General features: G+C 48.1%; 1 protein-coding gene across 3 annotated transcripts in view; it reads left to right on the forward strand.

Moving 5' to 3' along the window:
• The first annotated feature begins 3442 nt into the window (after positions 1-3442).
• Positions 3443-14927, forward strand: part of LOC143290802 (uncharacterized) — a 17314-nt gene continuing 5829 nt past the window's right edge. Inside the window, exons 1-2 of one of the 3 annotated variants that reach the window (XM_076600339.1) lie at positions 3443-3577; positions 5290-5697. In XM_076600339.1, the coding sequence (XP_076456454.1) occupies positions 5574-5697 (124 nt within the window). In that variant the 5' untranslated portion in view covers positions 3443-3577; positions 5290-5573. The other 2 variants (XM_076600332.1, XM_076600323.1) reach the window with 2 other exon arrangements.

Here is a 14927-nt window from a genome sequence, read left to right on the forward strand (position 1 = left end):
TATCAAACACCCCTCTAACCCAGCCCTCACACCCCCTTCTCTCCCCCTCCCCTTCCTCTATCAAACACCCCTCTAACCCAGCCCTCACACCCCCCCTTTCTTCTCCCCTCTCCCCTTCCTCTATCAAACACCCCTCTAACCCAGCCCTCCCACCCCCTTCTCTCCCCCTCCCCTTCCTCTATCAAACACCCCTCTAACCCAGCCCTCACACCCCCCCTTTCTTCTCTCCCCTCCCCTTCCTCTATCAAACACCCCTCTAACCCAGCCCTCACACCCCCCTTTCTTCTCTCCCCTCCCCTTCCTCTATCAAACACCCCTCTAACCCAGCCCTCACACCCCCCTTTCTTCTCCCCTCTCCCCTTCCTCTATCAAACACCCCTCTAACTCTGCTCCGCCCCCTCTTCCTCCCATCCTCCCCCCCTTTCTTCTCTCCCCACCCCCTCCCCCATTAAACACCCCCTATAACTCTGCCCCCTCTCCCTCTCTCCCCCCCCCCCCCCCCCCTTTCTTCTCTCCCCACCCCCCTCCCCCATTAAACACCCCTATAACTCCACCCCACCCCCTCTCTTCCTCCCATCCCTCACCCGGCCTCCCAGTTGAAAGAAATCTCTCTTCTCACACCTCGGGGGGGGGGGGGGGGGGGGGCGGGGGGGTTGGTTTTTTTTGTGTCTTTTTTTAAAAAAATGTAGGCAGGTTTCTGTTCCGCTAGGGTGTGTGTTGTGTGCATTGTTGGCGTTTCAGTGAGACAGGATACATAGGTGAAGATTTTGCGTGCGTTATTCGTCTCTCTCTCACATGGTACCACACACCGACATTACGTTTTTAAAAGGACAGTTTGAGATACCACTGCCAGAATATGTCAAGACTTCCGTGTTTCAGCCTTAAGGACGACAAACAAAAAAAGAAAAAAAAAGAAAAGAAAAAACTGTCCACAATCACCAGTACGTGTGACGTCCAGTCAAAATTCATCCCCCTCCACGTGCATTCAACATAATCTATATAAGACAAAATCATTGATATTTTGTTTCGTCAGCGTCAAGAAAAACTACAAAATAGTGTCGTGTGTGGTGTTCATTTACTCAACCTTGCGAACTGCTGCACATTACACTGCACACGTCACACACACACACACACACACACACACACACACACACACCAAGGCACTTTCCATTCAGACTGAAACCACCTATTGCATGCACCCCCCAAATGTTACACCCACTCGCACACCGATAGATAATAAAATACAAAATGAAAACAAGGTGGTGGGTGGAGGGGGCATGGGGGTGGGGGGGGCACCGAAAATCTGCAGCTGGTACCATGTGGCACCTGCCCCTGTGGACAGGGAGACCAGCCAGTGGAACACAGCCTCCAAACTAATACTGCCCCCTGGTACAAACAGGCAAGACAAGATGTGTGGCCTGTCGACACTCCACTCACGACCACACAATAATTATGGCAACTAATAAGAGCAGGAGAAAATGATGCCATTCATCGCCAGAGCTGGGTTGATGGTGTGGCTGTGAATGCCAAGAAGAAGAAGAAGAAAGAGGAGAAGAAGAAAGGGAAGAACAATAAGAAAGTCACATTGAAACAAGATAAACCCCAAAGCTTTCGTTTACCAGGTTTAAGAAATGATGGAGTGGTTCATGAGGGAAGGATGGTGAATCGTGGTGTGTGTGTGTGTGTGTGTGTGTGTGTGTGTGTGTGTGTGTGAGGGGTGTGTGTGTGTGAGGGGTGTGTGTGTGTGAAGGTGTGTGCGTGCGTGTGTGTGAGGGGTGTGTGTGTGTGTGTGTGTGTGTGAGGGGTGTGTGTTGAGGACCACCCCACTGCAGCTGCTATCCGCGAAGTGAAATGTTTAGGGTCGTGACGACCGTGTTGTGTATTCATCGTTTATTACACACATCACTTTCTTCACATACATGTGCTTGGCTTGTTCAGGGAAGGTGTTTATATATTGTATTATAAAGGTGACCAGTACACTCTGTTCTCCACATGAACGTGGCTGATTCAGGGAAGGTGTTTATGTATTGTATCATAAAGGTGACCAGTGTAGTCTGTTCTCCACATGAACGTGGCTAATTCAGGGAAGGTGTTTATGTGTTGTATTATAAAGGTGACCAGTGTAGTCTGTTCTCCACATGAACGTGGCTGATTCAGGGAAGGTGTTTATGTATTGTATCATAAAGGTGACCAGTGTAGTCTGTTGCCGGAATCTTGATATTTTCTTTTCCGGGTGTGCGGGAAATTCCCATAGACAGGACCCCCCTGTGTCTCTCTGCCCTCACTCTCCCCCCCCCTCCCACACACACACCCTTCCCCCTTCCTCTCTCCTCACCACCTCCACCTGAGTCATGTCCTTGCGCCCGTAACTCTCTGTCTCTCTCTCTCTCTCTCTCTGTCTTCCACACACACAAACACGCGTGCGCTCTGTGTGTGTCTCTCTCTGTCTCTGTACCTCTGTCAGTCTGTCTGTCTGTCTGTCTGTCTGTCTCTCTCTCTCCCCCCCTCTCTCTCTGTGTCTCCAGTCAGCAATGTTATGCACCCAGTATTTTAAGCGATCATCTGGATGACCAGGTAAACACGATCAAACTCAACACCAGTTGTTTTGGACTGAGGGAGGCCATGACTGCAGACTGAGCCGTGAAACGTGACTCGTCACACTCCGTTAAGTGACATGAAGCTCCTTCCCTGGGGATATGGAAGTTCCATCTGTCGTTTTCAACTTCCTTTTGCCTACTTCAACACTCCGTTAAGTGACATAAAGCTCCTTCCCTGGGGATATGGAAGTTCCATCTGTCATTTTCAACTTCCTTTTGCCTACTTCAACAAGACTTTTTTTTTGCTCCCCCTTGGTTCGTGCTTATTATATGGCGTCGTGTGTGTGTGTGTGTGTGTGTGTTTCCACGTGCCAATGATACTCCTCGCCAAGGTATAATCAGATTGGTGCAGTCTAGTCAAGCGGCGAAATCCTTAATTGTACGCCCTGTGGCCTAACGCTTAGTGACATTACCGGTGACAGCACCTTTAAAAAAGAATAGAACACCATGCAACGAGTGACCCGACCTTTACGCAAATATACCCAAACTGGCAAACCACACACAGCATACCTACCCCTGTCTGCTTGCAGTGAATGCAATCCCATTCACGTTGTTATTAAAAACCAAAGTCCCCCGCCCGCCCCTCGAATAGCCCTCCACAGCCATGGTATGTGAGCTGTTCGCTTGTCTGATTGACAACGTAGTTCTTAGTAGTAGCGATCGGTTTTTAAAAGGCTGTCTGAGACACACACACATACACAAACGCGCGCGCGTGGAGAGAGAGAGAGAGAGAGAGGGGGGGATGAGGGGGAGGGGGGGAGGCGAGGGGGTTGGGTTTTGGGGGGAGTGTTCCGTCCGATCTTGGTTTTAACGCAGTACCGGTGACAGGACGTATAGCGGCCATGTTTGGTGATCGGAAAGCGTGTGTGTGTTTTACTACTACAGCGTGTATGGAGGCCATGGTGGTGTGACGTGATTGCAGTCGCGTGTTTTAGTCGATTGTGGTGGTGGTGGTGGTGGGGGTAAACGGACCGGAAAGGGTGAGGCTTGTCAAAACAAGGCAGTTCTGAACGAGCACATAGATTGCGTCAACATCGGCGCGCGCGCGCATACACACGCATACACACACACACACGCACACACAAGGGTGCTGCTGGCTGTTGGTTTTGTGTGAATCGTGTCTCCAATTATATCGCCACTGAGAAAGGGAGAAAATAACTGCGGGCAAAGCAGCAATAGTGCTACGAAGTGACTTGCGTGGTTTTTTGGTGTTCGACCAGTATATAAATGTCGGGTTGGTAGTTGGAAAAGCAGACAGCTAGCTGTTGTGTAGTGGAAACAGTTTGATCGCCGCGAGAGCAAGTGAGCGTCAGTTAGTGGTACACGGCGGGTCACGTACCTGATCAGTACATTGAACAGGTGTTCGACTCACGTTCTGTTGAGTGAGCGGAAAAGGTTCTGCAGAAGCGATCAGTTTAGGAGTCTGTGGTCTGAATTACTGAGAAACCCTTTTCGCTTCATTTGCTTGTCAGCTGCACCGTTGGATGAATGTGTGAGCGCAATTTTATTGCAGGAACTTTCTTTTGTGTGTGTGTGTGCTTGGTGTGCCGTTAATTGTTGTTCATGTCCGTTGTATAACTTCGGGACATGTTCTATTATCCGTGTGTTGACGAAACGCGGTGTTTAAACCACAGGACATAAAAATAGATACACAGTGTGGTGGATGTTGGCCAGTGGTCGTGCTATCGCTGCGCTATCATGCTCAGTTAACTGCCCCAGGGCAAATATCGAAAACGCTGAATACCGGCTGTCGTCAGACTTGTAGCCTAGGTCTGCAGTAAACTAGGCCAAGTTAAATTATGTACCTTCGTGAAATGACTTGAAGTGTTTGTGGTTTGTACAGGAAGGGCAAGGGAAAGGGAGAAGGATTGGATTAACGAAAAAGGAGAAAAAAACACCCCAAACAAGACTGTTGCTTTTTTCCCCTGCAAAGCTACCAAATAAAAAGGTGTGCTTACAAGTTACACGGTTGCACACTGAATTACAAGCGTCACTCCACGAGCAAAAACGACACAAGGGAATTTTTCCCCCAGCAAAGCCAGCGAGGATAAAAAAAAAAAGAAAAAAAGGTGTGCCTACAATTCGCACCGGCACGGTAACCCAGTTACAAGCGTTACTCCACGTGCAAGTGTCTTATCTGAGTATCGCTATCAAAAGCAGCCAACCAGTTTATGCCAACTTCACCACATCACAACTTTTACCACCAGACATCGGCAAGCGAAACTAACGATTCCTTTCTTTTTCGTCTTCGTTTTTTTTTCATGACGAAGAATCCAGTGAACTGCCTTACTCTCACAGCAGGTAGTGAGTGCAGCGACTGTGCCGTGTCTCTCTCTCCCTGTCTCTCTTGAGAGAAGGTGGATGTGCTGAAGAAAGAGAAGAAGGTTAAAAAAAACAAAACAAAAAAAACACCAAAAAAACAAAAAAAACCCAGCAACCTAACCTAGGTATACAGCTGAGTTTTTCCACCACCACCCTTCTCACACACACACACGTACGCACACACACACACACCGACATACACGTGTGCGTGTGCAGGTTCACCGGTTTGGTGGGGCCGATCTGTCAGTCCCGTGCCGTGGTGGTGGTGGTGGTGGTTGAGTTCTAAATCTATACTAAGGCTTCACGCTGGGCGAGCTGGGGTCTGGATACGCACGTGTACCGGTGTGTGTGTGTGTGTGTGTGTGTGTAGGTTACCGGTGTGGCGAGAGGGGGATAGGCAGACTGGTGCCTCAACTACCTGTACGTAACTGCTCCTGCCTCTGCTCAGTGCTGCTGTAGTTGCCAAGTGCCGGACTGCATGATCTTTTGATGCCTGTGTCGAAGTCTGTATTATAGAGAAGTTATCCCTCGCCGGAGAATAATCAGTCTCAAGTGGTGGTCTGCCACTAAAGGGGTGCTTCTTCTTCTTCTTCTACTTCTTCATCGTCGTCAGTCAGTCGTTGAAGTGAGGAGGACGGAGAGGAGAGGGTGGATATGGACGTGACCATCATGTGGACGTGGTGGTTGGTGGTGGTGGGGGTGGTGTGGTCTGGGCTGACCGCAGGGGCCGTGACAGGAGGAGAGAGAGTTCTGGATACGTCGACATTGTGTGTGGGAGGTAAGGATGTTATGGTAGTTTTTAAATTTTATTTCTTTTTATCGGGCTTAGTTTGCATACTATACACACACACAGACATATATATATATATATATATATATATATATATATATATATATATATTATACATGTCTGTGTGTGTGTGTTTGTGTGTGAGTGAGGGGGAGGGGGCGTTCTATGCCCAAATTTGCTGTTCTGCTTGTAATCTATACTGACACAGACTTCACCTCACTTAATTTCTCTTGCTGAGATAATTTAAGTTAATCGAATTCTCATTCTGGTATAAAACACTGCCGGCCAGAGATTTGTTTTTAGATTTCGTAATAAATGTGTACAGCATATATATATATATATATATATATATATATATATATATATATATATATATATATATATATATATAAGAATATATATGCCACTTCCTGCACGTCAGTAAAAGGGCCCACAGCATCAAAAGGCTCTTTCTCTGGTAAAATTCTGCATTTGGTTGTGAAACTACTTGCCTTGCATATACAGTTATTTTGATAGGTGGCACTGGACTGTGGCGACCTGACTGACATAGAGTATTGATTAGCTTGACTTGCACAGTTGTGACAAAAAGTAATACAATACAATACAATGCAGTACAATACAATACAATACATTACAGTACAATACAATACAATACAACACAACACAACACAATACGATACAACACAATACAATACAATACAATACAATGACACTGGATACAACTTTCTTGAGACAGTCTCCCTCTCTCAGTCTGGTCTCTCCCCCAATCTCTTTCTCCCACCTCTATCTTTTTTCTGTGCACTCCCCCCCCCCCCTTCTCTCTCTTTCTCCCCCCTTCTCTCTCTCTCTGTCCCCCCCTCTATGTCCCCCCTCTCTCCCTCATAATGAGAGAACATAATGAAAGAGATCTGATTTGTCCATTATGTAAAACAGTCAAGGAAGATGAATTACATTTTGTTCTATGCTGTCTCTCTGCTTCTGTCTCTGTCTGTCTGCCTGTCTCTCTGTCGCTCTCTCTGTGTCTCTGTCCCTCTCCCCCCTCTCTCTCTCCCTCCCTCTCTCTCCACCCTTTTCTCTCTCTCTCCCTCTCCCCTCTCTATCCCTCTCTCTTTCCCTCTCTCTCTCTCTCTCTCCCTCTCTCTCTCTCTGCCCCCCCCCCCCCTCTCTCTCTCCCTCTCCCCTCTCTATCCCTCTCTCTTTCCCTCTCTCTCCCTCTCTCTCTCTCTCCCCCCCCTCTCTCTCTCCCTCTCCCCCCCTCTCTCCCTCTCCCCCCCCTCTCTCTCTCCCTCTCCCCCTCTCTCTCTCTCCCTCTCCCCCCTCTCTCTCTCTCTCTCTCTCTCTCTCTCTCTCTATATATATATATATATATCCGTCTCTCTTCGTGTCCCATCCCTTTCTCTCCCCCCCCCCTTCTGCTTCCACCCCTCTCTCCATTCCTCCCTCTCATCTCCATCTTCCCTCTCTCGCTAGTTCTTCCTCATGTCCTTCTCTCTCCCCCCCCCCCCTTCTGCTTCCACCCCTCTCTCCATTCCTCCCTCTCATCTCCATCTTCCCTCTCTCGCTAGTTCTTCCTCATGTCCTTCTCTCTCCCCCCCCCCTTCTGCTTCCACCCCTCTCTCCATTCCTCCCTCTCATCTCCATCTTCCCTCTCTCGCTAGTTCTTCCTCATGTCCTTCTCTCTCCCCCCCCCCCCCCTTCTGCTTCCACCCCTCTCTCCATTCCTCCCTCTCATCTCCATCTTCCCTCTCTCGCTAGTTCTTCCTCATGTCCTTCTCTCTCCCCCCCCCCCCTTCTGCTTCCACCCCTCTCTCCATTCCTCCCTCTCATCTCCATTTTCCCTCTCTCGCTAGTTCTTCCTCATGTCCTTCTCTCTCCCCCCCCCCTTCTGCTTCCACCCCTCTCTCCATTCCTCCCTCTCATCTCCATCTTCCCTCTCTCGCTAGTTCTTCCTCATGTCCTTCTCTCCCCATCCCCCCGCGCCCCCTCCCCCCGCACCCCTTCTCTCTCTCTCTCTCCCGCTCTCTCTCTCTCTCTCTCCCTCTCTCTCTCTCTCCCCCTCTCTCTCTCCCTCTCTCTCTCTCTCTCCCTCCCTCTCTCTCTCTCTCTCCCTCTCTCTCTCTCTCTCTCTTTCTCCTACTCCTTATCTATCAACTTGAATCCGGGTGGGCGTGTCTTTTTCTAATCCTTGAAAAGAGCTGTAAACATTTACCGCAGTTTTCATTAAGATGGGGAACGGCACGTGTACGTTATTTGCTGTTTGGAGAATGAACAGCTTGTTTGCTTCCGTGAGAATGTTTAGTGCCACTGTCATGGAATATATCTGTAGACAAGAGATCGCTCGATAAAGAACGGGGTTTTTCCCAGGCAGGATCGTGTGCCTGTCGTCCGGAAGTTTCCCAAAGAATGTTGTGGGTGGGAGGTGGGAGGGATGGGGGTGGGGATGCAGTAACGGGTGGCGATGATCTGACGGAATGTGCGTCAGTTGTAGCAGAATGAATGGGTCACGTCAGTGGTTGGTGTGGTCTGTGCCCTTGGTGTGTAATGCCCTTTACACATATATGGATGTGCTGCCTGTGTCTGTATGGAGATCTGTCAGTCTTTACATTGTCTGTCTGTCTGTCTGTCTGTCTGTCATTTCTCTCTCAGTCTCTGGTCTTCTCCCCCCCCCCCCCTCTGTGTGTGTGTGTGTGTGTGTGTGTGTGTGTGTGTGTGTTTGTTTCTGTCTGTCTCTCCTCCCCCCTTCTCTCTCCCCCTCCCTATCTTTCTTTCTTATCTCAGTCTCATTATCCCTCCAAATCTCTCCCACCCCCATCCCTCTTCCTCTCCTTCCCCCCCTTCCTTCCCGCCCACACACATCTCTTTTTCTCTCCAGTGGGGTGGAGTTTAATTACATATTGACTAGCTTGAGGTCAGGTTGGTCAGGCTGTGGTCTTGGTTCCCCCCCCCCTCCACAGCCACACCCTCCTCCCCCCTCACATACACACACACCCACCCTTTTCTCTCCCTCCACTCGCTCAGTCGACTCAACGCTCAGCTTATATCTCGCATTGACATCAGCTTACAGTTGGACCAACAGCAAAGTGAGAGCTGTATAACAGTGGTTTCTCCATTACAATGGGAAGTCATTTACAGTAGTTTAGTCTTTTGTGAAGGACTGTGACTCTCAAACTACTAGGAGGCAAGATTGCACTGGCTCTTAGTGCTGCAACCCCCTTGGGATGCTTGTTGGCCTTCGGGAACCGCCATAACGCAGACTGCCCCTCTTGGCCGAGAGAGTGGGGATGCAAGATGGGCAAGGCTCTCCCCACTGTAGTCAGGACAGCCTCCTGTGCTGTGGTGATGGTCATTGTCGGACATGACTGACCATCACACTCGCTTGGTGCCTCTGTCTCTCTCATCTTGCTTTGTATCTCCTCTCTCCCACTCCTGTCTGTCTATAGGTCTGTCTGTCTGTCTCTGTCTCTCTCATCATGCTTTATATCTCCTCTCAACCACTCCTTCTGTCTGTCTATAGGTCTGTCTGTCTGTCTCTGTCTCTCTCATCATGCTTTATATCTCCTCTCAACCACTCCTTCTGTCTGTCTATAGGTCTGTCTGTCTGTCTCTGTCTCTCTCATCTTGCTTTGTATCTCCTCTCTCCCACTCCTTCTGTCTGTCTATAGGTCTGTCTGTCTGTCTCTGTCTCTCTCATCTTGCTTTGTATCTCCTCTCTCCCACTCCTTCTGTCTGTCTATAGGTCTGTCTGTCTGTCTCTGTCTCTCTCATCTTCCTTTGTATCTCCTCTCTCCCACTCCTTCTGTCTGTCTATAGGTCTGTCTGTCTGTCTATATGTCTGTCTGTCTCTCTCTGTCTCTCTCATCTTGCTTTGTATCTCCTCTCTCCCACTACTTCTGTCTGTCTATATGTCTGTCTGTCTGTCTCTGTCTCTCTCATCATGCTTTATATCTCCTCTCTCCCACTCCTTCTGTCTGTCTATAGGTCTGTCTGTCTGTCTCTGTCTCTCTCATCATGCTTTATATCTCCTCTCTCCCACTACTTCTGTCTGTCTATAGGTCTGTCTGTCTGTCTCTGTCTCTCTCATCATGCTTTATAATTATCTCCTCTCTCCCACTCCTTCTGTCTGTCTATAGGTCTGTCTCTCCCTCCCTCCCTCTCTCTCTCTCTCCGTGTCCCTGCCTTTTTCCTCTCTCTCCTTTTCTCTTGTCTTAGTCTCTCTGTCTCTCTGTCTCTGTCACTCATTTTCCGTCCCATTCCCCCTCCACCCCCCTCCTCCATACCTACCCCCCTTTCCTTCCTCCCTCCACCCCCATTCCACTCTCTCTCTCCTCTCACTCTTCCCCCCCCCCCTCTCTCTCTCTTTTCTAGCTCCCAGTGTCTGCCCACGCACACGCACGCACGTACGCACACGAGCATTGAGCATTGTCAGTGGGCTACAGCAACAGCTGCAGTGTAGTGTACCTGAATGTCACTGCGATAAGCTTCCTATTTTACGAGGGTGCGGGTTATATATTATATGCTGCATGGAGTGGTGTGTGTGGGTGTGTACGCTCGTCAGTGTGTTCGTAAGCCGCGCGGGGGACCGGAGTAGGGGTGTGGAAAGTTTGGCTGCACTCCCTGGGGAGGAGAGTGCGTCGCCACAGTATAGAGCCACCCATCACACACACACACACACACAGAACACACACACACACACACACACACACACAGAGAACACATACACACACACACACATACACACACATCCAGACACACACACATACAGACACACATCATGTACAGACGCACACACACACACACACACACACACACACACACACACACACACACACACACACTTCCGCCCCCTCACACACACACACACACACACACACACACACACACACACACACACACACACACACACACACACTTCCGCCCCCCCCTCACACACACACACACACACACGCACGCGCGCGCGCGCGCGCAAACACATCCTCATTATTTTTTTTTATTTTTTTTTTTCTTCTTTTTTTTCTTTCTTGCAGTTGTATTGGTTTTACTATTAAAGTTGGGTTTTGTTTTTTGCTTTTTGTTCTAGAATTTTGCCAAGGATATCCCCTTTCTCGCTGTAGGATCTTTCACTTGCGCTTCGGACCTTGGTTTACCGTCTCACCCGAAAGACTAGGATCCAGACCTCTTTGTCAAGGACCTGGGGCCGGAGAGGGGTGGGGGTGGCGAGGGGGGAAAAGGATGCTTGAATTTTGACGCACAATGTCTCGACGAAGGGAATGGTCGATACCACGGATGTACACGTTGCTAGAACATTATGTTACAAAATGTTTTCGGATTAATCTTTAGGCATCCTTACAGTTGTATACAGACTGTACAGATATAGAATGGTGACCGCCGACATCCTGATCTATCTGTACGCTCTGTTTTATGTCAGTGGCAGCCCTTCATTGATGAGCAAGCTCATCAGCAACAGTCAAGGGGTTAACAGCGCACGTCATCTCAGCCCCCGTTGAATCTGACGTTGTTCCGGCATTCTGTCGACCAAGTCTTGTCAGAAAAAAGCCATTTTAGAAACACGACCCGACGGGCACAACAGCCCAATGTTTAATTAACCCTTTCACTGCCAAACTCGCATTTATGCAGCAGCTAGGTAGAGGACCCATGCCACTGAAGGGTGACCAGATCATGGGTCTGTTATCCATGAACCTACTGCTCTTTATGTTCGGTGGTAGGATAGGCCATATTGTCTACACATCACAGGGGGAATGCCTCGCTGTTCCCAGACACCATATTTCTGTGTTTGTAGCACAAGGGAATTTTACACTCTAAATTGACTGGCGGTGAAAGGGTTAAAGCTCCGGTCTTCTAGTTTGAGAGGTCTTGGGTAGGATCCTATTCCCCGTCGCGGCGCCTGGTGGATTAAAGAGGGCGGGGATTTTTCAGATCTCCCAGGTCAACAGAAGTGCAGACCTGCTAGTGCCTTAACCCCCCCCCCCCCCCCCCGCCCCCCCCCTGCCCACCCCCCGCTCCTTCCCAGAGACACACACACACGCTCACACAGACATACACACACACGTTACACACACACACACACACACACACACACACACACACACACACACACACACACACACTCCCCTACCTTCCCGCCCCCCTCCTTCACCAGCGTTCTTGGGGTCTGGAAAGAAGAACAGAACCGAGCATACACACCACCGAAATCGAAGGACGATATTTTTTTTACCTGGCGTGAGTTGACATCTGAAAACATGCTGTGCTTTCTGGGATGTACCATGCCTCTTGTAAGCTGCTTGTGAGCTGAGGAAACAGCAAGTGGCTGATTTCCCGTCTGTCCATCATCCTTCCTGGAGTGAGGAAGCAGAATGGTTGAGATGCTTCTCTACCATTACAGTGTCCGCAAAGGTCTAGGCTCGATTCCTGGCCCCGCCCTTTCTCAGCCCCTGGCTTGACTGGAAAATCAGACAGCGTGAAGTCAGACTGGGAATGGACGATAAACCTGTGTGTGCAACACGCACTTGGCACACTGAAAAAGAACACAGGGCAAAAGAAGTGTTGTCCTCTGGCAAAAGTATGTAGAAAAAAATCCGCTCTGACGGGCATACACTCACACATACACACACACACACACACACACACACACACACACACACACACACACACACACACACACACACACACACACACGCACGCACGCACTCACACACACACACGCACTCACACAGACATACACACACGTTACACACACACACACACACACACACACACACACACACACACACACACACACACAGACACGCACTCACACAGACATACACACACACACGTTACACACACACACACACACACACACACACACACACACACACGCACTCACACAGATATACACACACACACACGTTATACACACACACACACACACACACACACACACACACACACACACACACACCTATGTATCTGTCTATCTATCTATCTCTGCATGCATGCATATATGCACTGAATGCCTGACCAGCGCAATGGGTTATGCTACTGGTCCGATGTTTTAATGTATGTACGTATATAATATATGAACTTGTCCAACTGAAGTAACATCTCCTTGAGAATCTGAAACAGAAACAGCCTTCCTGGTTCTGATGGTGGAGGGGAGGGAGGGAGGGAGGAGGTGGACAGTGAAGGAGAGGGGAGGGGGCGTGGGAGGGGTGTGGGGGGGTGAAGGGGTGGTGGAGGGGAGGGAGGGAGGGAGGGAGGAGGTGGACAGTGAAGGAGAGGGGAGGGGGCGTGGGAGGGGTGTGGGGGGGGTGAAGGGGTGGTGGAGGGGGTGTTGTATCTGCTAGATAAACACCTGCACCCTCCGGCTTCAAAGAACACGTGTAGGTCACGTGCAGAATGCATTGCGAACCACACACACACACCACCACAAAAAAAAAAAAGAAGAAGAACAAGAAAAGAAATAAAGAAAAGATAAAGGGAAAGGTTAGAATGCTCGTGGCAAACACATTCACAAAGAAGTTCATCTTCTTTGCTTATAAATACCCCGAAAAGGCAGGATGTAAGACGTCATCTGTTTGAGAGCGTGCAGTAAATATCATTGCCTTTTTGATGATTCCTTTGCTTCGTGTTGTGTGCACTGCAGAAACACACGCTAGTTCTTCTTCTTTTTAATGTTTTTTAAACCATTCAACTTTGTGTGGTTGGCCCCACGTTCCTCTTGTTTGTAAACAGTCTTCCTTTTATTATCTCATTCATTGGCTTTCTAGCACAAATGGGAACGTGTACACGCAAGATACACAGTACACTGCATGTTCAAAAATCCACACATACACACACACATACAAACACACCCACACGCACACACACACCCACACCCACACCCACACACACACACACACACACACACACACACACACACAAAACAGCAACCACAACAACGACAGCAACAGCAGCAACAACAACAAAACAATCCCCCAGTTGTCAGTTCGCTCAGTGGACCAGTCCGCTATCAGTTGATGACAATATAAATCTGGCGCTGACACTGACAGACTGGTGAATGGTGTGAGACTTCATATTGTCAAGATGGGTGTGGGTGATGACATTGCATTCGCCGCTGATGGCGTGCGGATGACATGCATGGGAACGAAATTATCTCCTCTCTCTCTCTCTCTCTCTCTCTCTCTCTCTCTCTCTCTCTCTCTCTCTCTCTCTCTCTGTCTCTGTCTCTCTCTTTCTCCCTCTCTCTCTCTAACATCCTTAGTTGACAAGTGGCTGACTAATATAAATAATAATAACTTTACTGGAGTTCTATTTGTAGACTTCGCAAAAGCCTTTGATGTGATTGATCATGCACTTCTTCTTAAAAAACTTAGAATTTATGGCTTATCAAACAATACATTAGATCTCTTGCACTCATTTTTATCTGATAGGAAACAACTGGTGATAATTAATGGAAAAGAATCTTCTCTATTACCTATTGAACATGGTGTTCCTCAGGGTTCTGTGTTGGGACCAATACTGTTTTCCATTTATATAAATGATTTACCTTTATTTATCATTGCATTATGTGAACTGTTTGCTGATGATACGACTTTACACGTTGACAATTCTAAACTCTCTGAAGTTTCCAGAACATTGCAGGTAAGTATTAATCAGTTAACTGATTGGTCTGAACTAAACCACATGAGTTTGCATCCACAAAAAACCAAATACATGTTGATTACAACCAGACAGAAGCGTCAAACTCTTGCATCTAATTCCTCCTCCCTTTTTATAAATGGCAAAGTCATTGAAGAAGTCGACAGTCACAAGGTTCTTGGGGTAATTATTGATAACAACTTGACCTGGTCTGATCACATATCAATGTTATGTAAAACTATTTCCAAAAAGGTATATCAACTTTCTAAAATAAAACATTTTTTAAATTTACATACTCGAAAAATATTTTTTCGCGCCTACATTGAATCTTATATAAACTATGCCTCAACTGTCTGGGATTCAGCGAGTGATAACATCCTAAAACCACTCCTAAGTCTTCATAGGCGTGCTCTTAAATTAGTTATTCTAAAATCGTCCTCTTTATATGTTTCTGATTATATAGAACTTGATATATTGCCATTGAAAATTGAACTTAAATATAATAAAGCCATATTTATGTTCAAAATATTATCAGGTTATGCCCCACCCTCTCTCAAAAGTAGTTTTCCAGTAAATAGTCA

The sequence above is a fragment of the Babylonia areolata genome, chromosome 1, assembly GCF_041734735.1.
Source record: "Babylonia areolata isolate BAREFJ2019XMU chromosome 1, ASM4173473v1, whole genome shotgun sequence".
In the NCBI taxonomy this organism is placed as follows: Eukaryota; Metazoa; Mollusca; class Gastropoda; order Neogastropoda; family Buccinidae; genus Babylonia; species Babylonia areolata.